The sequence below is a fragment of the Etheostoma cragini genome, chromosome 8 (assembly GCF_013103735.1).
Source record: "Etheostoma cragini isolate CJK2018 chromosome 8, CSU_Ecrag_1.0, whole genome shotgun sequence".
NCBI classification, from domain to species: Eukaryota; Metazoa; Chordata; class Actinopteri; order Perciformes; family Percidae; genus Etheostoma; species Etheostoma cragini.
Genome location: NC_048414.1, coordinates 19,411,292 through 19,436,955, shown reverse-complemented (window position 1 = coordinate 19,436,955; position 25,664 = coordinate 19,411,292). Strand labels below are relative to the sequence as shown.

General features: G+C 40.9%; 1 protein-coding gene across 2 annotated transcripts in view; it reads right to left on the bottom strand.

The window, feature by feature from the left end:
• pamr1 (peptidase domain containing associated with muscle regeneration 1) overlaps positions 1-25,664 on the bottom strand; it is a 71,441-nt gene that overhangs the window by 13,755 nt on the left and 32,022 nt on the right. Inside the window, exons 1-4 of one of the 2 annotated variants that reach the window (XM_034878706.1) lie at positions 12,223-12,478; positions 5,249-5,425; positions 3,685-3,810; positions 2,982-3,096 (exon numbers count right to left, since the gene is read on the bottom strand). In XM_034878706.1, coding sequence (XP_034734597.1) covers positions 2,982-3,096; positions 3,685-3,810; positions 5,249-5,425; positions 12,223-12,376 — 572 coding nt within the window. In that variant the 5' untranslated portion in view covers positions 12,377-12,478. Of the gene's footprint in view, positions 1-2,981; positions 3,097-3,684; positions 3,811-5,248; positions 5,426-12,222; positions 12,479-25,664 lie in introns of those variants that run through there. The other variant, XM_034878707.1, reaches the window with a different exon arrangement.

The window sequence follows — 25,664 nt, the reverse complement described above, 5'->3', positions numbered from 1 at the left end:
GCTACTGAAGACATTAACAGCCATTTAATTTGCCCTACTATTGCACAGATTACTGCACTTAATGGCGTGTGAAATGAGTCTCATTATAACCAGGTACCACAGCAGTTAGATTTATGTATTACTTAGATTTATGTATTTGTTTGTCTATTGTAATGATTAGTGAGAGTTAAGTTGTAGCAGTAAAGAGTAAATGAAACAAGTAACCTTAGTTTTGTGGCTTTAGCAGGCTATAGATAAATCTTAACAATGTTCAGACTCCTTCATTTAACAGATGTTTATTTTTTTAACATTCACTATGTGCCTTTTTAACAGTTTTGAGTTCATATCCAAGTCTAATTTGGCATCTCGTTATTTTAGATCAGCAGCTGGTAAATGTCTATAAAATATATCGATGACTGCCAAACAAACATGTTGCTTGCATAACATTATTTCCAGTTTGACTAGCGATCACTGGTTCGACAGTGTAGATAATGTATCAACCTTCAAAACATTCTTTGTGTGCTTCAACACAGTCAGGACATCCAGAAGGAGTGGCTTTAAGGACTGTTTATGTATGTATGTAATCTGAATTTGAGTGAGCAGAATAGCTATTGGTGAAATTGACATATAGTTTCAATATATGAGCTGTTGGATTCAGTGGCAGTCAGAGTGTGACATTGAGAGGACTGCCAGCTGGATTAGGAAAAACACAAAGGAGTCTCTTTTCCCTTTCTCTGAGATTTCAGGTGTACACTCCTGGGCCATTGGAATGGACATGAATGACTTATATACTTTATACAAGGCCCTGGCATGCACCCAAATCCTCTAATTTTACCCTTTATCACAGACCCTTTGTTAAGGGAAGATATATACAGTAATGCTAAATGTTGCTAGTGTACCGCGATAGCACATTAATAGTAGTAGTTAATAGTACCGCGACTCACATCATGGTACACCACGGTGCAGTAGTTAAAGTGTTGCTAGTGTACTGCGACAATGCTCACATCACGGTACACAACGGTACAGTAGTTAAAGAAATACTCAAAATGCTGCCAGTGATTGATTTACATTGACATAAATATTAGTCATCTCTGTATTGTTTGTCATCACAGAATGGACTTAACCTAGCAATCTACGTAGCTAAGTTTAATGAAACGCTTCATACATACATACAAAACTTGGAATGATTAAATGTCTTCTATGCACACAATAAACTACTAACGTATGGCACGCTCAGACTGTATGACACTTTTGTTCTGCCAAAACCCTCAACAAATGCTCGCCTGTAAAATGCTGTTTGCATAATGGGGGAAATGATAGAACTAGAAAGTTGACTGAAAAGCAATAACTTTCCTGAAAAAAGAAGGTGTTGTGGTTTCCAAACATTGCGGTAGACATGCCATCGGCCCCTGACATACAGTACAGCTTGCGGAAAAAGCTGAACTGATTCAACGGAAGCAGGTCAGCCATTAACGACTTTTGCAGATGGACAATGGAAATCCCAAGTGAGGCTTTCATTCCAGATGATACTGGGGCAAGTTATACTTTATTGAAACAAACGTTTGCAATATTCTTCAGAGTTAGGCCTTTTTTTGTAAGCAGGTATTTTATACATATATATACTATATACTACTTTTATATATATATATATATATATATATATATATATACACTACCGGTCAAAAGTTTAGGATCACTTACAAGTTTCCATTCCACTCCATTATAGACAGGATACCAGCTGATCTGGGTGGGTGGCTGATCTCTAATGCAATATCTACATTTCCCATTATCAGCAACCATTCATCCAATGTTCCAAAGGCACATTTTGTATACTAATCTGATATTATTTTCAAGAACTAACTGAGAAAACATTAAACAACCCTTTTGCAATTATGTAAGCACATAATGTAATCTGGAAACTGCTGCCCTGGTTAAAAAAAACAAGCCAACTGATCTCAGCTGGGATTCTGTCTATAATGGAGTCCAATGGAAATTTGTTAGTGACCCCAAACTTTTGACCGGTAGTGTATATGTATATATATATATATATACATATATATGTATGTTGGCAATTTAACCCATAGACTTTTCCATGATTTAGGGATAGGGATTATAGGGGATTCTTCAATTTAAAGTAGTTCCTATGAGAACTGTTGACAGCGAAGTATGTGGATTATTCAGAATAACCAGGGCACTTTTTCTAAGAAATCTGTTATGGTCATTTTAGTGATGAACCACCATTTTGGTCAAGGCTGAAATATTTCAGCAACTATTGGATTGCCATGAAGATTTATGCAGACATTTGTGGTCCCCAAGTTTAATCTGTCCAATTTGTGTCTGGTTTATAATTAAATTCCTGAAATCTAATGATATTCCCATCAGCCTCAGCTGTACTGTTGGAATTTTAACACTATGGTTGTGAACTAGGTAACTATAAAGCGTGCACTGCCACCCCCCCTCCACAAGTATGGATGTGTTTTTTTTTCACATCGACTTTTGTATAGAGTATCGTGTACTTTTGGCGGCACTGCTCGATTTCTGGTATCTTGACATCCCTCTTTGGTGCGCTGACTCTAAAACAAACACCCTGTCCTGCACTGATGACGTATTTTTCAGTTATGTCCTCAGCAGGGACAAATCAGGATGCATTACATTTACACTAACACTACAAAAAGATATGCGGTCAAATGCATCCCAGAACACCTCCGTAAGTAGTTTGAGTGATCGGTCTATTTGTGATCTAGCTGCACAAGACTCATTGTAAAACCAAGTGTAAACAGGGTCTTAGTCTTGTTTGAAATTGGAGCTGATGGAGAAGACAATAATATAACCTGCAGTTTTACCCATCATGCTTTGTGATCAAAAACAACTACTCTCTATTAGCACTAACCTTCTTAAAGTAACCTAAGTGATTGTACCTCCAAACTTTACTCTGATGACACAGGCAGGTAAATGAGGACCACTATAGACCACCTCTAGAAGCAGAAGGTTTATGGTCTCACCGGAGCTCTATAGTAAAGGGACGGTCCACCTGGATGGTCCACTCACACCGAGCATTGTTGGGGTAGCTCTCGAGCACCAAGTGGCCCTGCTGTTTATGGATCACTCCCCCACATTCTGAAAAAAAAAAACACATGGGAAAGAAATTCAATTTGAAAACTTGCTGCTCTTTAAATGTTGGTGGCTGTTAATTACAGCTAAATTATTATTCGGAGGTTCTACATTCAGCTGCTTTGGTTACCATTTAAGCCAAAAGTAATAGCATCTGACATTCCAAAGCCACTGCAAAAGCCCAGTGTTGTGCTCAACAACATAAAGATGCATAAACACAAGGCAAAAAGGCACACAGAGGCAACAATGCATTCAGCTGCTTTTACAGGTTCTACATATCATTAAATGTATGTTTGTTGTGCCAATTGGCAGATTAGTTGCATTTTGAGAACGCTGTAGCCAGTGTCCAAATGTTCCTATATAATATTTTTATATGATTCCAAATAGTTGACTTTAACTTGTCTTTCAGCTACCCACGGAAAACCTCCTGGGTATATGGCAGCATTCCAAGTTGGCATAGTTTTCCCAGATGAGGATAAATCAGCAGGGAAGGAAAAAACACAGGAACATGGTATTCATTTCACTTGTAGAAGAAAATAATGTACAGTAAAGCCATGTAAGATCCACTAATTGGGAGAGAATGAAGAGACTTACTCATGCAATCTCCACCAGACCAGCCAGGCCGACACTCAGCGCAGTATTTGCCGGTAATGAAGAAGTCATCCCTGGGGCCCCATGTCCCATTGTTACAGCGCTTACAGTTCTCAAATATACTGCAACCTGAAAGAGAGCCAGAAACGAAATGACATTAGAGTAATTAAAAAGTCAAGCTGACAGGTCTGAATACAGACAATACAAACAATTTGTATTGAGCATTTCAAAAGGGCTGTTATTGAACACTTTCCTCACCAACCTCATCAGACCCCTGCCATGTTTCCTTTAAATCAACTCTGTTAAACTCATCACGCTTGTCCTTCCCTACAACAGAACACACAAACGTATTATTGCTTCCTAAAATAGAAATGTGGAGAAAACCCTTTGACATGCCTTCCTGGGAGGATGGATTTTCACTTTAAAGACAATCATCCAATGGGGGAGAAAGCAACATCTGATCTAAATGTAGCTCAGCGTAAATTCTGTCAGGGAGACATTAACATTAACGTTAACATCCTTCTCTTAAACTGATCAGCTGTTTAGGGGAACTCACGTTGGTGATAACCAATTAGAGGCGGGCACTGATGTTCTAGCCTGTCACAGCATGTCAACATGTTCTCTCCCCCTGCTTCTGTCCTTGGTCTTCTCCCGGCTGACGGCTTTCTTTTTCTTTGTTTCTCTTTTTGTACTTAATTGGCACCACCAGTGCCTGGACTCCATCGGGGGATATATATTTGGGTTTTCCTAAACCTCATTTATATCTTTTTACAATGGAGTCTAATCTCCAAAGTTTATGTATTTGCTTATGAGACAATAAATATTTGCATATGTGCAACATAGTCTCTCCTGATTGAAATACAGCTATGGATTTTAACAGGGGTAGTCACATTTTTGGGTTTAACAGTAAAAGGTTAAGTACAGATATCCTTTGAATTTCAAACGGCTGTTTTTTCCCTATAAAAGGAAAACATGAGAAGATTCCAGATGTGAAGAAAACATGACATACTTCTACAGGCATGGCATGTAGGAAAATAACATGAAGACAGCAGGAGTTTGGATGTGTGAGTGACAGCATATTTTTGTATATACACACACACACACACACACACACACACACACACACACAAACAAACACACACCTGTATTTATTACACAAACAAAGATGCACTCACATGAGTACAAACACACCAATTTTCATTTCATTCACAAATAAAAATTCAAAAGTCGACCGTTCTTTCTGCACTAATTCAAAAGGGTTCTGCCAAGAAGTGAAGAGAAGGACCCAATATAAAGTTAGCCAGATCAGAACAAATCAGATCATCAGCCACAAATATTTCAGTCTTTCTGTAGTACTGTTTGTAATGGTACAGTTTAAACAGCTGTGCAATTCATAGGCATCACTTGGTCTTGCAAAAACTGTATTGCAGATATTAAAGAAAGACCAGTTTCAAGAATAGAGTTTTATGGGCTCAATCAGCAGATGTAGCTTTATAAAGAGAATGCCAACTTGTTTATTCTGTTCACATTTAATGACGTTTTTAATGAGTATTTGCAGAAGTTCTACCTGGATGGATGATGCAGGGGTCACACTCATTTATGGCGTTGCGGCAGCATGGCACTGCGTAGCCCACTGGAGTCCCCTGAAGGGGGCATTTACAGCGGATCACATCATACTCGCAGCAGCCTCTGCACATAACGTTCCAGCCTGGGCCCGGGCAGTGGTTGTATAAATACCTGTAATCTAATGATACATCAGGGTCAGCAAACTCAGCAAATCATTTGAACAAGCAAGCAGGAAAAATATATTTATGGAGCATTTCATATGTGTACAGAGGTAGAGAGGAAGATGAGTAAAACGTGGAGAGAATCAGGACAAATGTATGATTGGTCTTGTGGGGAAATGTGTACAGAAGCCGGAGCAGCAGTGGAGGGATTCTGGTGAGTTTAGTGTTTATGTAAGCTGCTACTTTGCACTGGCTCTCTGGTTATTTCCACTGCCATATGGCTGCAAGCTCCTTTTCAGGGGACCACATGTCTCTAAGTAGTTTACCTCCTCTCTGTGTTCTCATACCTCATTAGGCAGACATGCCACATTGGTGAAGTCACTGACACAGAGAGCAGAATCAAATTATCTTTGTTAAGTTTTTACCCAATAAATGCAATTGGACTGGAAACCAGTGATCCAAGAACCTTTGAGCCTGAGTTGTGATAATTATGTATAACAGTGGATTTAAACGCTGAAACAGACAAGTGGAAATTCTCTTATGGCAGATGTGGATGGAGAACTAACAGAAGCTGCACTTTAGACCTGGCACAACGTTGGTCCAGAGTTTTTTTACATACCCTCCTCCCAGCCCTGCAATCATGATAACTTCTCTGCCCTCAACGCTTTAACTATTTAATCCCTTGATACTCCCCCACCTAAAAACACACAGACACACTGTTTTTATTTGTAATGCCTTACCCACACACTTGGCCTATTTGTTTTTAATATGAAAACCAAGAATCTAAGACACAGACACACAAAAGCAGCAACCAGAAGTGATTAATCTTTTTGTTTGCAGACGGTCAATTAGAGAGGAGAAGCAAGCTTTCTTGGAATGCTGTGAGTGGTCCCTGCTGCCCTTCCACGTTAATGATATCATAAATTGCATCTCAGTCCAACTCCAATCTGGCCTTCTCCCCAGCTATTTCTCCTAGCGGAGACAGTGAGGTATGACAAACACACTGACATTAATCAAACGGAAAGTAGGCTGTGTAATGCCACTAGTTCAACTTTAATGGAAGTGTCTTTTAAGGACAGAGCTCGTGGTTTATAAAGCTGTTGCAGCTGTTTAGCTGTTTTATGATTCTTGTTGGCTCCTCGGGTCATTTATTGTTTTTGATAACAAAGGCTCAGCTGGATTTATGTATTAACCTTTAAAGCCTGTTTCGCAAAGTAGTGACAACATGGAGTCAGTCTGCTCTCTTTGTGGCACGGGGTGCAGTAGATCTTAGGACTACGACTTCATGTCACTCAAACGTTTTTTTGGACCATGACGCCCAAACATGCCAGTCCATTACACAATGCCCAGGCTGTCACACTAACCGCCTGTTTTCTTGTGGTAAACATTAATGTCAACTTACAGCTCCTCAGCTTTGCATTTTAATCAAAGTTGACACTCTTATATTGTCTGTTTTCGTTTGGTTTGGTTTGCCTCCCTGAGACAAAAAAGGAGACGCTCATAGTTTCTGTTGAGATGGTTGTTTCTGTGGAAGTGTCAGGACCGCAAACATCCATGGTATGGGCATAGCCTGCATGTTTAAAGAGATGTCTGTTGAGACAAGAGTGCACTGTGCAACGATTGGGATTATGCACCGTCCAGTGAGTCAAGTACAAATATGCATTACAACAATGGCACAACAAGTAAAAACAAAATTGTTTTTATTGCAGACTTACTTATAACTGTAATAATTTCAGTAAAATCTAGTTAAAAAGACATTTAAAAAAAGTCTAGCCCATACCTTTTTAAGAGTACCCCATTAGTTATGCATTGCACTTCTATAACATTGTCAGATTCATGATGGGCATTTATAAAATAAGCTTTAAATTAATGCAGCAGAATCGGAGAAGCGGTCTTCTTTATTCCACACATTCTTCTTTCTTTTCAAAACATGGCGCCTTCATTACCCACACTGCAACTCAACCTCCTCATCTCTGCTCGAGCCGCTTGCCCCAAGCAGAGATGAGAAGCAGGCTACAGAGGTCTGGTTAACTCTCTTCTTAATTCTACACCTCTACACCAATTTTTGATCTTAAATTGCCTCTAGTGACATCCCTTTGGAAGAAATAACGTGTTAATGCTGCTAATTGCTTGATTACAGTAGCCTAGTCAAGGAGTCCATCCAACCTCTGGTCTGCATATGTTTACATAAGTTCAAATGCAGTTGGAAGCAACTTCATGTTTTAACAACTATGACTGTTAGGATTGCAATATGACCCAAGTTAAAAAAGTCAGAAGCTGGGAATTGTCAAACTAGAGATGATGGACCCAAGCTATTGTTGACTGCCTCACTGGCCAATTGTATCTAGCCTTTAAACCACTGCCAATACCTTGTAATGAATAACAGTGCTGGATGGGAACCGGGTTTAAAATGTGTGATGTCTGCCATATGGGGATTGAGAGGTGCTGGATCCATCACCTCTCCTTATGGGACAGCTTTTCTGCTTCCTCGCTGAGATTTGTAAAGGACTCTGGCTGGAGAGACTGTGAAAACTGATTTATAGGACATAAACCTGAAAGGGTCAAAAGACTTCATGAGCTGGCCTGGTAATGTCATTACATGGATCACTACTGTGTGTCTTGTCCTTAGATAGACAAATAACATCCTGTGGTTGTAACTGCCCTTGGTTTACTTATAGAGAAGACCCTGATTTACAGAATAAAAGAATAGATCTGTATTTGTTAACTAGGGCTGGAAATGCTTCTTCTATAGAGAGCATGCATGTATAAAGGGATTGGTTTCCGGAATTCCCACATGCTGTTTTCTTAATGTTCCTCCATGAGATAAATACACACAGGCAGCAGCGTTTTCAATTTATTCGCCGTGAATGGTTTCAATTTGCTAACCCCCAGCTCGGTTGATTTGGCTGTTGTGTTTTTCTTTGAAGCATGACTCCGAGGTTTCCCCCCCAGTGCTGGACGCATGCTATTTTTCTCACCCGCTCGGATTTGCTGCTTGCGCTACGCTCAAAGTTCAAATTATTTCAACAGGAAATAGCTTCCTTGCCACCCTCGATGAAGAATACCTGCGTTGGGCACCCGGTTAGCTCAGTTGGTAGAGCGGGCGCCCATATATAGAGGTAATCTCCTCAACGCGCCGGGCCTGGCTTTGACTCTGACCTGCGGCCCTTTGCTGCGTGTCAATCCCCTTCTCTCTGCCCTATCATTTCTTCAGCTGTTCTGACGTATAAAGGTCTAAAAATGCCAGAAAGAAAAAAAATACCTGTGCTTTGCTCTCTGTGCTTTACCTAGTGGTGCACGGAGAGCAAATCGTGCATAGGTGGCCTAACTATCCATTGGCTTGCGTCCCGCCAATTTTTTTCATTTCAGCGATAAGCTTGCTGCCTTGTAAAAATACATCCGCGAGGCTTCCAGGTCAACACCTGCAGGTAACTATAGACTGGACAGTAACAGTTCCATGTGGGATTTTCAGCACTTTAGGAAAGTCTGAGCAGGTGTGGAAGTGCATGTGTACAGGAGAAAGCCTACAAACGGAGGGTGCAAGCATCAGTACATGCATGAGCTCATCTTCAGTGTTTGGGCATTGAGCTTATCAGAAGCAATATCATTTCTTTTGAAATAGTTTTTGGATGTACAGTATGTTTTTCATAATGTGTGGAAAAAATGGACATGCAAATGTCACTCTATCATTACGCTCCCCAGACCTGTATTTGACCCGAGACTGTGGTTGTGATGTGTATTTAATCACAAACTGGAAGTGTTGACAGTTGTCAGAGAGGTACTCTACCAAGGAAGAAATTCATCCTATAACAAAGTTTTCTTCCTTATTGTGCTTCATGGGAGTCTAGCACGTTTTTCCATCCAATCTGTTTATTTTTATGTGTTTTGGTATCTGTAATCGCGTCTAAATATTTTCGCCGTGCACACACAACTATTATTGTGTGTGAGAAGACGCTGGCACCAAGCCTTAGAAACACAATTTAACAGCAGTTCTTATGTAAGTAGTTTCTGTTTGTTTCTTCCAGTCCAGATGTTCAGCTCCAGCTTACTCCTCAACATGTATGTCAAGAAGCCATAGAAATAAATATACAGTGACACGGGCATGATAACAGACGCCCCGTTGCCTAGTGGAGACCTTTGTAGGTCATAAAGCCCTTCCACCCAATCAGAAGCTTTGCATTGTTAGTCGGCATGTTTAAGCTGCACACCTTTGATGTGAATCCAGAGACTGACATTGTTATCACCGGGGCCAGAGATGTGGTCACGCAACCCAGCATCTGACCTTAATGTGCTGCTGGCCCAATGACCTGTGGAGAGCCACAACAAACCCAGTCTTGAGGCAAGAACAATCCATTAACTTCTCTTGTTCAGTCTGGAATCGATTTGGTTACTATAAAAATATATTCTGTCCCAATGTAAAAAATCAAATATCCACATAGCTGTTCCACAAGCCCAATCAGCACTATTGATAAATGGATACAGTCAAAATGTGCTGCAGGGGCTGAATTTGACCCAACAAGTGACTCATAAGCCTGCATCAGCTACAAGACTTTGCCATCATTTTTTGGAAGCATCTTCCTATGTTGTAAATGCAACACAAGGTCAGAATTTGCTGTCGTTTTGCATCAGCATCGACTTTTGCCCAAGTTCACAGCCAAGAGTCTCTAATTACTTGTATAAATGAGTTCTAATTTGATATAAAAATGTTTTGAGAGATGCAGCTGAGCACCCTATTTTCTGTGACATTTAATACAGTTTTTGTCTAGTAAGTCTCAGCAAGAAAGCAAAAAGTCATATCTTTCAAAACGCTGAACCGCTGCTTTAATGTTCATTTCAGCCAAATTACAAAATACACATTTTCTCACTTCCCCCTAGTTGCATCTACCAATGCAGACAGAGCCAGTTTTATTCGACCATTCTGATTTGCATATTCCTTGCCACAACATCATTAAGTCATAGTTTTCCTTGCCATAATTGAGTGAGAATTCATGTCAGAAAAAGGTTGTCTGTAAAGAGAATGTAGGTTACAGTATACTCTATAGCTAATGGATACATTTTTTCCTCCTGACAAAATGAGGATTATTTTATGCTGATGTTTTGTGGAAAATTGTTGTTTTTATAGCAACTGTGAGTGCATGTGTGTGCAAGTGTATAATTCCTTTTGCCTACTGCCCACAGCAGCTGTCTGGTATTTTGAGGTTGGAGTAATTTTGCTATCATGGAACAGGGAAACTCCCGGGACAGCTGTGTGGCCATTGCAGATCTGAATGTAGCCCAATCCCAAACACAGATCCCAGTGGTCATCCTGTAGATTTGCTTTAGATAAACTTCCCTCCGCAATGGAAACCACAAACTTAATAAAATATCCTCTCACTCTATTACCCACTTTGGTGAAATGGTATGAACACACACCGATGTGTAGGTCAAACAGGAGTCTGAGTTGTGTACATTTGTTTTTAGCATTTTGCTCCTAAACTTGGAATGAACTCTTGCGTCTGATATGACTATTACTATTTTTTCAAACTCTTAATCAGAAGCCACGCTTTTCTTCTTGTAACTATATTCTGTGGCAGATTTCACTTTCCGCAATGTATCATTTTTACATGGGCCAACCTTGGTCTTTGTTTCCTACAGCACACTACCCAGTAGCTCTGACAACTTCCTTGTGGATTTTAGCTAAACACACTATAAGCAGAGTGTAGCAGAATTACAGCACAGCTTAGGATTCAGGTGGGTGGAAGATCCTAAACAGGAAGCCTTCCAGAGATCAAAAATGCATCAGTAGAGATGTCAAAACACGCACAAATAGACACCCTCACAGGCGTGCACACACACACGTAAACAGACATGTCCACAAAGACAGGATTTGCATGTTAACACCTCTACTCTGCTTTGAGAAAAAGAAACTATTTCAGATTGCTCAACAGAATATATCATCAGCTGATAATGTGTGCATTATGAAACAAGCTGAGTGACTCAGCTGACAACAACATAAGTAGGAAATTCTGCCAGAGAGCTCGCTCTAATTCACTGCAGCTTAATAAAAAAGCTGCCCTCTGCCCAACCCTTTGCCACATTCACCAACATTACAAATTGAAGGTATTGTTATATTGCCTAGTAACCTTGCGACAATAAATCAGAGGGCAGAAGTTCGGTAAGGACTCTAAGGTATACACATTACCACAGCCAGCGTGATTGACTCAAATGTGACTCATGTCTTCCTGCAGCAGTTCAAGTGGTCACCCGGGGTAAACTGGCAGGGGCAATCTCAGGGAGAGCACACTTTAGCATTTAAAGAGTAGTTCTCACACAAAAGGGAACAAGTGCCAAGATTCAACACCCCTATTAGGACTCCAACCGCTTCACTTTACCTCAAGGAATGTGTTGCCACATCCAACTACTTTTATTTAAGGGCAGAAAAACAATCCCACTTTCATTTCACACAAAGAAATCTGGAGTATGAAGATCACAGAGCCTTTTTTTTTTAATGGGACATTACAATAACAAACCCACACATGACGATCCCTCACTCTACTTCTGAACAAGAGTTATAAAGTTTAAGATTGCAAAAACCTGTCTGTGCTGGCTTACTTCGCAACGTTTGTAAAAAGCTGGATTTTACATCAATGTCTCTCTGTTGGTCTTCTTTTACAAGCATGGTGACCACTGTTGTGCTCTTTAAGGACAGACGGGAAGAGAGGATGGAGAGAATTGCTGATGCCGGTATTCGGAGAACAAAGAACTTAAACCGAGAGGTCGCGCCAAACATTGAGAGAGGGAGAGAAAGAAGAGCAGTGACGTTAAAGTCTCTTACCGTACGGCCAGGCTGTCACTTGATGTAAGGATATGAAGAGGGAGATGAAGAGGAACCAGCCCTCTGTGCAAGAGATAAAGGTGCTGATCCAGGGGGTTGTGTGGGTGACCCCATGGGTTTGCCCCAGTTGCAGTCCCTGTCCCGCAGACAGCATGCTGCAGTCTGGAACTCTGTTTACTTTCTGAACTCAGCTGACATCACCTTCTCTTGGCCCTTCAGTCTTTCCCTCCCCCTTCCCTCTGTCTCTCTCTCTTTCTTTTTTTCTCTAAGTTTCTCTCTCTCTCTCTCTCTCTCTCTCTCTCTCTCACTTCTTCTTGGCTTCAGATTACATCCCAGCCTCGGAAGGAGTTTCACTTGCAGTGGTCTCCCAAAAACTCCCCTTGCTCCACTCAAAGGACGACGTCACTGCTCTCGACGTCAGGCTCCACCGTTTTATGCTTAACACACACACACAATCACAATCACACACACACACACACACACACACACACACACACACACAATATGTTAAAATAATTTATGCCTGCTTCATTACTTATGTTTTCATGTCTATGAAATCTTGAGGTCCACTTTAGACCTTGCTAAGCTTGAAAACAGCATGTTGTGGTCCCATGGCATTCAGACAGTATTTGTAATAAGATTAAAGGAATGTTATTTTTGCCAAATACTCTTGTTTGCTTTATTGCAGAGTCAGGTGAGAAGATTGATACCACTCTTTGGGAGAGAGGTATCAATCCTCTCATCTAAAGTCCCTTTCACACATTCACTGCAAACCTGAAGTTATCCAGACATTACCTGACTGAGCCGTATGTGAGAACACAAAAACCCGAATCAGGATCGGACATTAAATGCTCTTCACCCTGCCAGCTTCCTAGTACCCCCCCCCCCCCCCCCCCCCCCCCCCCCCCCCCCCCCCCCCCCCCCCCCCCCCCCCCTTCCCCGTCTACCATACGGAGTATTTCCAGTAGGAGAGAGCACATAAGACACTGACAATCTACTGTTGTGTGAGAGGGGAAATCAGGACATGATTCATCTGACATTGTCCAGAGTTCATATGTGAAAACAACTTAACTCTTGGCAAGAAAGTGATTATGTAAGCACATTTCCTACAGTGTTGCTCAAGATACTTTTTTTGGTTGTTTTCTTTTAACAGTTGTTATTTTGTAGGATCTCCTGGGTGTGTTTTATTTCAGCTGGATACAGCACTGGAATTAATTCATTTGTTCTTTGCCCACTGGGACTCCAAGCTGCATGCAAGACCTAACAGAGAATACAGATCAAATGACTCAGAGCCACAGAATCAAATATCCCTAGCAGTTTCCCAAAACAGCAGGATTTAGACCATAGAAATAAGACATGAGCAGTGCATGTATGGGTTGGCAGGGAAATTGAAAAACAGACCTAAATCAAGAAGGTAGAAGACATGGGGATACAGAGTGAGCAAAGAGGAAGGAAAAAATGGAAATCAAGGAAGAGAGGGGGAAAAGGAAACAGTGTCTGCCTCTCTGGACTCTCTATCCACCTTTCACCACCTCTCTGTTTGTACAGATGCCTGATGATTTATTATGTGAAACCCAGGGACGTAGTTAGGCCTATTTTAGGGGTGCGGAAGCTACCTCAAAATGTTCCTAAGCTCCACCAAATAATAACATAATGTTTTATTTATATTTCACAGCTGGTGGAAAAGGCAGAGATGGAGGCTCAACCTACCGGTATGTGGACAGGCGAGGTAGAGAGTGACTGAAGAGAAAGAGAGAGCGGCTGCCGGCATTAAAACAAAGCAATACATCAGAGAAATAAAACATTTTTGCATTGCACTACCATCGCTGATGTTGTCCACATTCATATTTAGAAACAACAAATAATATATCCAGCTACAAAAAGTCAGAAAAGTTGAAAGAGTTGATGAATATGAAGATGATACACCGTCTTGTCTCGTCTCATTGGTGTAAACTGCGTTGCAAGTAGCTGCAGGATTCAGCATGTCGCGAATCTTTGGTCTGAACTTGCTGTGAGTGAGTGACTTTTACATGCTTAACTTTAGCTATGTTTACTTAAGGTAAAGATAAAAGGGAGATTTTAGCTGTCTATGGTAAACAATAGTCTAGCTATCTAACTAGAGTGAATGAATGAAATACAAGAACTAACCTAGTTAGCTATCCGAAGTTCTCTACTATTTTCCATTAATACAGCGTGCTATTTCTATAGTAATAAAAACATTCAGTCCCCACAGAATGTTGTCACTAAAAACTCAATTTCATAGTGTCTCTGTTAATGCTATTGTAGGCTACCTTTGCGTTTAACGGTACAATAGCAACGGTAGCCTACAATACATTCAGCAGATGGACACTGGAATATATTTTGCGAGCGAGAGAGAGAAAGAGAAGGCAGGGCAGCTGATTCTGAGGGTAGCAGCCTGATTGAGGTCAGTAACATTAGTGGTCTACAGCTATGGTTCTCAAAGTGTGGTATAGGGACCCCCAGGAATTTCTTAAAAGGTGAGGTCCACATGTTCTTAAACCAGTAACTGGTGACTTGAACAGCTGAGTCATCACCTGGCTTGAGTTGAGCTAATACGGGCCGGGTCAGACCGCTGCAACTTTTTCCTGGAACGTTTAAAAACAGTTTTGTCTCGTCTCGTGAATCTTTGGTTTGGACTGGGCTCTAGACTTTAAGTTTTGGGACTACTTAAAAATTCACAAATTTTCCTACATTCAGAGTATATAATAACTATTGGAGAGGAATTCAACTTCCAGGAAACGAGCAAACAGGACATCCGTACGGTTGTGATGTCACAACTATCCTATATTAGACAGTGGGTAGATAGTGTCCCCACATGGGTGTCACAGTCATGTCCCGGCTTCAATGACGGTGCAAAGAGTCCAACAGCGCAGATGTGGAAGACCTGGAAACACAGCTGTTTTTGGGACTGGGCCTTACGGAGACATGCACTAAAACAAAGCTTTTCAGACAGAAGGTGAATACAGGTTTGTTCAGACAGACAGTAAGAGAAAAGTAATGATTTTTTTCACATTAAAACATGTAAACATATTCTACTAGAAACCCAAAATGCAAGTAAGAACCTGAAAAATAGCACATTAAAGGACCTTTAAATGGTTTATTTAGCTTACGAAGGGCTCTCACAGAAAACATGCACAAACAGCATTCAGTGTGATTCTGTCATTGACAAGAGCCAGAAGTTATGGCTCTGAAAACGTTAAAGCATCTCTGAAGTCTCACAGTCATGTTATTCTAAACTCTGATCCTACCAGGATTCAAGACAACTTTCTGTTGAAGTTGACATGATGCTTACTAGCTGATTTGTAAGATTGACTGGTTTTTGTTTTGCAATCTACAGAACACCGACCATTTGTTCTTGCACGTTTGTTCTGAAAGCGCTCTTAAACATTCAGTTTTTCTAAAAGTAAATGCAAATTTACCAAAATTGGGGACCAATTGGTTTTCACTGGACATCGACAAAATAATAACTGACAATGAATGACACATCACAGAACTCAACAATACACAGACGTGTTGTTCTATCATGTTATCATTAGCATCTGTTTGGCCCACTTGACTCTCTGAGACTATCATTTTGTCTACCTTACCGGACAAGCAGAGCCATCTGGCTAACGCATATGCTAATGCTAATGCATCAATACTGAAACAAAGATATTTCCCTGACAGGAAACATTTTTTCATGACCCACAAATGACGATCATCCTGGGCTGCACTATAGAAACTTCTCAGTGACTTTGGCTGGTCTAAAATGGCCACCCTGCACACAGCGCGCAGTAAAATCTCATTACCAAGTACACAAAGGGAGAGGTGCAGGTGGATCAACAAATGACCTAGGAGCCAATACACTTACTGACATCAAATGCTGACATTCCTTACAGAAGATTTTTCAGAGGATATTAAGCAAGCACAGTCCCAAAATGTCTGATCAGTTCATTATTAATGGCGTTAACATGTTTAAGGTCCCAGAGTTCAAAAAATTAAGGTGTCTGACTATGGAGCCATGTGGTTTTACCATGAAGTGATCTCAATCATGGAATCACATTCATCCAATTTCTATGGTTACACAGTAAACACAGTAAACATGAGCACCTTTTTTTCTCCCAACAGTTAATGGCCTCACTCTATCATGGCACGACCTGCTGTCTCAATTAGATGCGGTAGATGGAAACTAGGCTTTGTACTTCACAGGTAAGACAGATGAAGCGGCAGAGGCTTTTTAGCAAAGCCGGTGATAACTGATGCCAGGAGCATAGTGTCACGACAAGGGGCGGGTTAGTAACTCAATAGTGCTGGACTGTGTCAAACTGGACGCCAAATATGTCCTCATTTATGTGCTGCACTCTGAAGAGCACACTCCACTTATGAGGACAGCTTTTTATGAACTCTTTTTAAGGTTAAATACTCCGCACAGCCACTGTGTTTATGTATAATTATCTGTCCCTAAAGAGGAGCAGGCTGTCTGCCATTTTAACTCACTACTCTTTAGAGGTAAGATAGATAGTGATTATGGCATGGTATTAAGTGACAAATTAAGTGACAAATTATGAAATGTTATAAACACGCTGGAAGAATATATATGGTACACATTTAAATGTGCTGTAAAGGATATGTGCATAAACTTACTGACCCTGTTTACATGCAGCTTATTCCCCTGCATGCTTATAACCCTCAATTCATATACAGTATGCCAAAAGGTAAATCTTGCTAGATTAAATTAGATACAGTGCCTCAGAAATTCCATTTCACATCACTCCCGCTGCCCATCCGATTCCAGATACTTCAAAGCATTCTCAGTGCTTGAAACACACACTATATTTAAGAAATCTTGCCAGAAAAATCTAACATAGTTTTGGCTTACATGTACAGTATGTACCCAGGCTTTGATTTACCTCAATCTTTAAATCCGATCAGATACATTTATATATTACTTTGCGTGATGCTATAAATCTGTCCTCTAGAGTATGGCTGGGCGATATAGAGAAAACCAAATATCACGATATTCTTGACCAAATACTTCGATACCTCGTCAATATTGCGACAATATTGTATGGTTGACTGTTGGTGGTTTCACAAAATGTCATTTACACAATGAGATTTTAGATAAATAGTCTTCAGAAATGATTTAATAACAGGTAAATAATACAATCAGCTAGAACAGTCTAGTTCAGAAAATGGCATCACTTTACTGTAATGCAGCCTGTAAACCAGTTAAGACAACACTATTACAATATTACAAAATACCCAAAATCTAGTCTCATATCGCAATAACGATACAACATCGATATATATCCTAGCCCTACTCCAGAGCCCCCACCCAGTAAAGCTATGCAGCTATCGTTGCCCTGTATGGCGATGACAAAGACTTGGATTTCACCTCCCATTACACGCTGTTATTCCCACAGTATAAGGTCCATCTGTAGGAAATTGCATCCGAAGGGAACAACATTAAAATAAAGACTAGCTTTGCACCCTCAAGGGTGTCTATAGATAGGATGCTAGAGATACGGTGCACACACTGTATCTAAGCTCACGCACATGCATGTGTGACCTGGTGAGCTCCACACCTATATAACATCCAGTATGAGGCATGAACTCCTTCCATATTTACCTCCGGGAACATGCTATATAGGCGAGCCACTCTATTTTAAAGGAAACACCAGAGCTCTACCCTTAAACCTTGTGTTGTCTTCCCGTCAGAATTGAAAATCAACACTTTTGTTGAGGCTTTTTATAGATGTTTTTAACTTTTTCTTAGGTTTTTGTCCATTTTTTATCACTTTGGATGCTTTTTTTCCCCAATGTTTGTCACTTTTCTGACATTTATAACACTACGTAACACTAACTTATTGAGTTAGAAAAGCAGAAATGAATCAATACTATTTCAAAACCACTTCAAATTTTCTTTTCAAATGCTATAAAACTGAATACGACACCCCAAAATGAATGAAAGTAGAGATTTGTACTTGCCAAAGAGCGTTGTGTGCTATCAATCATGTTATTTGGGGTAATTACAATTGGGGAGTTAAAAAGAACATTTATACAGGAAACAGGTCAATGAAAACATTGGAGACTCGGTTTTGACAAGGTCACCATCCAAACACCTCTTAAGATCATAAATCATGCCTAGCCCATCCAACCTTATCAGCAGACTGTATCCTACAGCTGTGAGGTCTAAAACAGTCTCATGAGCACGCTCTACAAATCTCTGAAAATGAAATTGCTGAAGGGGGAAGAACAACTGTAGCTGGTAACAGTAGCACTGGAAGCTCTTTGAATAATGCCGACCCAGCTCCCTACTTGGAAGACTACACCGGAATAAAACTAAAATATCACTCTTGTAATGGAAACATCAGAAGGACATGGGAGGTGACAGATAGAGAGAGCTAGAGCACAGTGTGCAGGAGAAAGAAAAAGACTTTCCATTTGCTCTCCGTTCAGACAGGAAGCGACGATGTCTCATGAGACAGTGCCTGCAGACGTGCCTCTGCTTGTGTTTATTAGGCAATTGCATTTGCTTCCCTTGGTCCGTGTTTATAATAGGTTGACCCTTGCTGTGTCATTGCTACTAAAGAATAGCCGCGCAGGCAGAGAACCAGGCAACTGTCTCACGCGGGAGAGTTTGTTTTGGTGTGCCATGGCAACTAGTTTTTTGTTTGGGACTTCTTTTTTTTTATCTCCCTCCTGTCACCCTACACAGAAGAGGATCAAGGCTGTGCCGTTGTGGTGGAATACTTTGGTCAGAGAGATTTATGGGAAAAAGAGAAAAGGGTGAGCTGAGTTAGGTCAGTGTGCGAGACCAGAATTGGAACCATTAATTTACTTTAAAGTAGAAAAACAGCCACCCAAAAAGCCCATTAACAGAAACCCAACATTTTACAGCACATCTCATCAACGCTCCAGTTCTCCTACTTCTCTCCAACTTTCTCTGTGTTTTTGTTATTCGTTTCTATTGGTTATAGGTCTTGAGCAGTCTCCAGGCAGGAGCCAGTGATCTCAACATGTTCTTGGTGACAGATGTGGCACTCTGGGTGAGGAATGGAACACGTTACAGAAGGACTTTACAGTTTTACAGAACAGAGCTATTATATATATATAATGAAGCTTAAAGTGGTAAACAAACAGGTGAGATACCACGCTCATTGTGCTCAGGACGTGGATGTAGAGCTCCCCCCTTTGGATACTTGATCTGCTGTGTGTATTTATAGTCACATTCATTTGGGATTTAGTTTAATGGGAGGGTTTGTTGCTCCGCAGCCATACACATATAACAACAACACAACGGTGGATCCAGGGTGGCATCCTTTTCTGTCGGGCCAAGTCAGACATTGAGCTCTTGTGTACTATATAAATAATAAGATGGAATGTGTATTAGTGAATGGAACTATATTGTAATTATGGAATTCAAATGACAAATGATGTCATTTATTAGAACACAAACCCCCAAGCTATTGTTTGCAAAAATCTGTTTTTTTAACTGAGCTGGCACATTATGTTAATAAAATACTTCCATCAAATTCCCTGAGATGAGCTCATGTACTGCATAACCAGGGCTATAGAGACTCAAATATACTGGTTTAAGTCTAACATACAGTATACTGTATGTTAGACTTAAACCAGTAACGTAACCTGTAACGTTTAGCGGGGTCCATGTAGTCATGTAAAGGTCCATAATTATCCTAGATTATATAAATCCATTGATAACTTAACCTTGGAACACAACTTCTTTCTGTGGTGTTATGCCCATTACTTTGGATCAACAGTGTTGTTTTTAAGGGGCTAATAAATTAAGTTTACCCGCATATGTATAATACAATATACAGCACAATGTGTGCAAACAGACACATTCACTGTCAGTTTCTGTTGTTTAAGACTATAGTCTTTATCTTCCCTCCCTCTTCCCTTGTTTCTGTTTTTTAACTAGAACTGTCAAGCCCTGTACCTTTGCTCTATCTAGAGTTGTGAGCTCAGACAGCAGACTACATGAAACAGCTAAATGCAGTGTTGTTTCAGCCACAATTTGACAAGAGAGGTACACAGCGGCCTCTTGTGGCCAAAGATGGAAATGCACAACATGTTTGGGAAAGTGGGAAAAGGTCCTCCTGACTGCACAGCAAGCCACACAGCGATGCATATGTCACAGCAGTCTCAGTAAAAAGGAGGTTTAAGGCACCAAAGACCTCTTGGGTACATTGGGACAATTTGCTTGGGGTGGGGAAGGAAAATGTGTGCACACACTTTTTTTCTCTTTCCTTTTGGGACTGTATCACTTCAAGTCTCCCCTTTCAGATATTATAGTAACACTAACATGTCACATAGACGTGTTAGTGTTACTTGACTCTGTATAATGAGTCGAGATTTGTTTTTTACAGCAGTATGTATGAATTTAGTGTAAACCAAAATGTGTATTGTGTGTGTGTGTGTGTGTGTGTGTGTGTGTGTGTGTGTGTGTGTGTGCACTAAATAGACCAACTCAAATGAAACTAAACAAGAACAGAATGATTAAGCTTCTAACAATTTCTAAAAAATAAAAAAAAATGAGCCTTGCCACTATTATCAACAAATTTGGCTTTGCACTATTCAATTTGTGTTGGCATTTCACTACTTTCCAAGAGATACAGTTAATTCAAAGCCCCTCTGATCTTCTTAACGGATTGATGGCTCTCATTCCAAACCTTCCGGAGTTAAAAACATGATATTAAAAGGCCTGGACTAAATAAGTAGAATGTCAAAGGGAGGATCCCTTCTCTGTGATCAATCCTCAAGTAACATAACCATGAACTTAATAAAAAGACGATCTTGATTAAAAGAATGTTATTCCAAGATACTTTGCCAGAAATAGCATCATGATCTCAAGTAAGTGATAAATCCTACTGATAGCTGAGGATGTGTTTCTGTCTCTAATAAATGTGTCCTTATAGAACTGTTACATCATGCAATGCTCATAATGATGTCTAACCTCCGACAACAGCTGACAACAGAACATGACACAGTAAGTAGAATTGACTATGGTGTGGTGTTGGAAACAAACACCTTTAGATGTACAGTTCATCACCCTCCTATCACTGACTTCTTCTTGTTCTCTAAGCGTGGCCATCTCAGATGGGATGCATGTTTTCCGTCTGAATCACAAATGGGAACTTTTTGTGTAAGCTAGGAATTCAAAAGTGTATATTTTAAACTAGGGCTGCACAATGTGGATTATACAGTGGGGCTCAAAGGTTTGGGCACCCCAGGCAAATTTTTTTTATCAATGTGCATAAAGAAGCCAAGAAAAGATTTTACAGACGCCATTTTTTAGTTTTCTGTTATTTTGAAAGTGTTAATGATGGAAATAAAATCAAACTTTTTGTGGCATATTATACAAATGTCTAATCTGATGCCTTTTGGAGATTTTTTTTTCCATCTTTTCTTGGCTTCTTTATGCACGTTAAAACATATTTGTACCTGGGGTGCCCAAACTTTCGAGCCCTACTGTATGTAACTGGGGTTATTTTGATTGGTTCACGATATAGAAGGGAATGTATTGTATTGAATGTATTGTCATTTTTGTATCAATATTCTTCATCAAAAAAATTACAATCAAAAATATTAAAACAATTATAGTGTGATATTTGCAAGTAGATGTACCAAACAAAGGTTTTTTTCTGTAGTCTGTAGGATGGGATTTGTAGTCCAGGACATCTCTGCAGCACCACAAGACTTTATTCAGAATTGTTTGACACATATTTTGCCTTTGACAAACATTGCGCCCGCCTGCAATTTGGATATTGCACTTTTCCAGATTAGTTGTGCAGCCCCGTATTAAAACAAATGGGATTGTTTATAGGAGAAGGCACGTTGTTGTTAATCTTCTGTTCTTGTTTCTTACTCCCTCTAGAGGGAGTCAGAGCCAACGAATCCATGAAATATCTTTCAAGGGAAGCATGAGATGAATCTAAAATAGATGAAGACCACAGTACCCATGAGAAAGTGTATCCATACTTTTATTTTATTTTATTTTACTGTATAAGCAGGCCTAATGGAAGAGATAATACGTATTTTATCTTATGCAGGCAAGTAAAAAAAAAACGTGTACAGACGGAGGTGAACTTTCTAGGATTTCCAGTAGTTCCATCTGTTACGGAAAATATAGATTTTCCGTTGCAAGCATTGAAGTTGAATCAAGGTGTCCACAGTGAGAATCTCAGTGGGAGAGTGATGTACGTCGTTGGCACCGGACTGGAACAGATCACCCAAGCTAATCACTCTGATCTAATTTTATTGAAAATATTCCCAAAGCTGGGTTACAGCTGGCTGTTTGATCAATTCTCTGCTCCCTTCTTTTATTAGCAACGAGCCACTGCCTCTACCCACTGCGTTAAATTATTCAATTGGGCCTGCTTTGTTGTTAATAGCAGTGATCATTCTTGCTTAAACGGCATAATGTATGCGCTGACAGCCAACAGTGATACAAACCCGTCCCGAGGGACACAAATCTATCAGTGGCGAGAGTCTATCTGCCACATTAGAGATTTCGGGCACCAGTGAAGCAAAGGCAAGTAAAATACACTCAACATCAGAGTTCTCTGGTAAAGGCTTGTTCCACAAGGCCACAGGCAGAAACGATCAAGCCATCGCTCTATACCTGACTCCCAGGGCAATAAAGCAGATAAAAACAAATGGCCAATCCTCTCTGGGATTTTAAATGATGGAAAAAAGTCCACCTTGTACACTTGTGCTGACTTTAAGCTCAGCAAGACAAGCGGGATGTTGTTATTTATGCAGCACAGTTCAGAGAAATGAACAAAGATTAAAAGATAAGTGTAGAGGGATTATTCCAGATTTAGACTTGCCGCGCCAACAACACTGAATCAACTATTCTTGAAATCAAGTTGCTCTATTTTTATATTTAACAAGATTCGTCTTACTCAAGAAGTCTGTATTGCATGCTAATTTATAATGAGCAACTGAAGGTTTTCTGTTTTTTTTTTGTTTAACTTGTTAGTTGCCTGGAGTTTTTTTTTCCACGTGGCTCGTTTGTTTACCCATCCCCCACCAGGGTCCTGTCAACAATGCCGGCCTCTCGGGTAAGAAGAGGTCAAACTGCCAAAGGGTTATTCTGGCCTTTTTCTAACATCATTCTTACGGCTGCACAGGGGCGGGGCTAGAAGGGGGACATGGGGTGGCACTTAGAATGGAGAATTTAGACTGTATATTTAACCATATAAAATATGGACTTTATTTTTTACCCCGAGTCAGCTCAGCCTAGTGGCTCTGTTAAAATAAATCATGCTCATATGCACATCTGCTTAAAAGAATGTGACTGAATTCCCTCCACTCTCTGTGTAAACTCTTGCCATATGCTGGAAAAGCTAAATGTTTTTCATTAGTGGTTGCTTAAACTGGTTTTAAATCTGGGGCGGGGAGGAGTAGAGAAAAAAGATGGATGTACACCGCAGCACTCCTCCCTCACACATGCAGAAGACTCATTCCAATGTGATATGATGAGAGCAAGCAGTTCACGCTGCTCGCCCATTAAACTTGAAGCTGCTAAATGTTTCCCTGTAACGTTAGGAGGATATTCGACCACCATCTCTAATCCGAACTGACCATGTGACCCCCACAAGAGCCGGGGGAAAACCATATCACACGGCGCACTGCATCTGAAATTAAAAAAATATATAAGTACACCACGGCTTTGAATGTCATGACTTTCCTAATCATGATCAGCTGTTCTTAAGCTCTCCCTTTAAACAATTTAAAGGCGAGCCTCGGCACAAAGCACTGAGCACGCTTGAGTCAATAACCCAGTTAGCAGAAAGGAAAGTAAAACGAATTCAATTCTTGACTTATTTAATAGGGGATTTGGTGTGACAGGTCGGGGGGGGGGGGGGGGGGGGGGGGGGGGGGGGGGGGGGGGGGGGGGGGGGGGTAATCCAGGAGATTGGACACTGATTCTTTAATCGACTGGCTTGACAGTACATCTCATTCTGTTCTTCCCCGATTTTGCTCTTGTAAGAGGGTCTTCTCTTGTGTAGCACTGAATATCAATCGCCCACTCCTTTGCTGGTTCAACACCCACCCCCCCTCCCCCGACTCTCTTTGACTTCTGCTGCATGGAAACCAGATGGAGATAAGGAGTACAGTACATCAATAAGCTAAGCATCCTGCCTTTCCTCCATGGCTGAGAGAGTAATGCAGCATTCATTAACAATACTTCATTCATTAGCAAATAGAAACCAACCCAGTCATTGCTTAAAGAAACATTGCGCCTGTGTATCAGGAAATTGGCAAAGGCAGACTAATGAAACCCCTGAATGGTGGAAAAAGGGCAGCAGTCTGATGGCTGTGTGCCATGTTCAGGTCCCGGCGGTGCAGTGGAAATCTCATGGTCGGTTTGAATCTGCAGACCCAGGTTTTTGTCTTGATAAAGCCATGAGGGGGACTGCTGTTGCTTTGAAAAACTGCATCATCCTAGAAACACTATGAAAGAAAATTAAACTAATGTAACCTTTTACATTCAGCACCAGCAATATATGCCTGCTAAAAGAAGCCAAGAAAGTAAAGTGTCCTGACTATGAGGGTCCACTTTGTGCAATTTGTGCACTATTCCTTATTACTTGAGATGAGTGCTGACCGGGATAGTGTCTCTGTAGTTTAAAGAAATGTATTATCTGTCTTTGGAGTATTTATTGTAATGGTACATCCTCAAATCAAATCACTACACCTCCTTCTTATCCCCTGCTACACACTAAACATACAAGTGCACACACATGTCCAAAAAACACACATTCTTGCACAGATATTTTCATTGTGAGACGATGAATTTGTGCCCATGGACGTCCCCCGCCCTGTCCCTGAATCCCTGAGCATGAGTAATTGTCAGGCCCTGTGAAATAATCGTGGCTTTCAACGCTAATGGAAGCCCTGCACATTCATTATTCAGTCCAGGAAACAGAGTGCTCTAAAGTGTCAAGGGACCTATGAGTTATTATTCAGCGTAAACTACCCTTAGACTAGGAGGGAAGTGACAGAAGCCCACTGCGCACTCTCCTCCTCTGTCCCCCATCCCTTTACATCTCCTTTGCGTCCCTCTACCCATCTGCACCAGGGAGACAGGCACCACACAGAGAACCTGAGATGGTATCACAGCTGTGGCGGGGTCAGACGGCTGATGGGTGTACTGTGACGCTGCGGACAGAATGACAGACGGTATGGGCTCTCTTGCGTCACTGCAGCGTTTGACCGTCGACAGTCAGGACTGGTGGAGAAAGGCTTTCCCAGTGTTACAGCCCTCTTGGGACTGATGTGGGATTTACGAGGAAAGCAGAGGGAGGAATGTGGCAGGAGGGGAGAGGGAGGGGAGAGGGAGGGGGGGGGGGGGACGCAAAGGTTTGCTGACCTGCAGATAACACATGGCAAGAAACAGATAGGTTTGATAT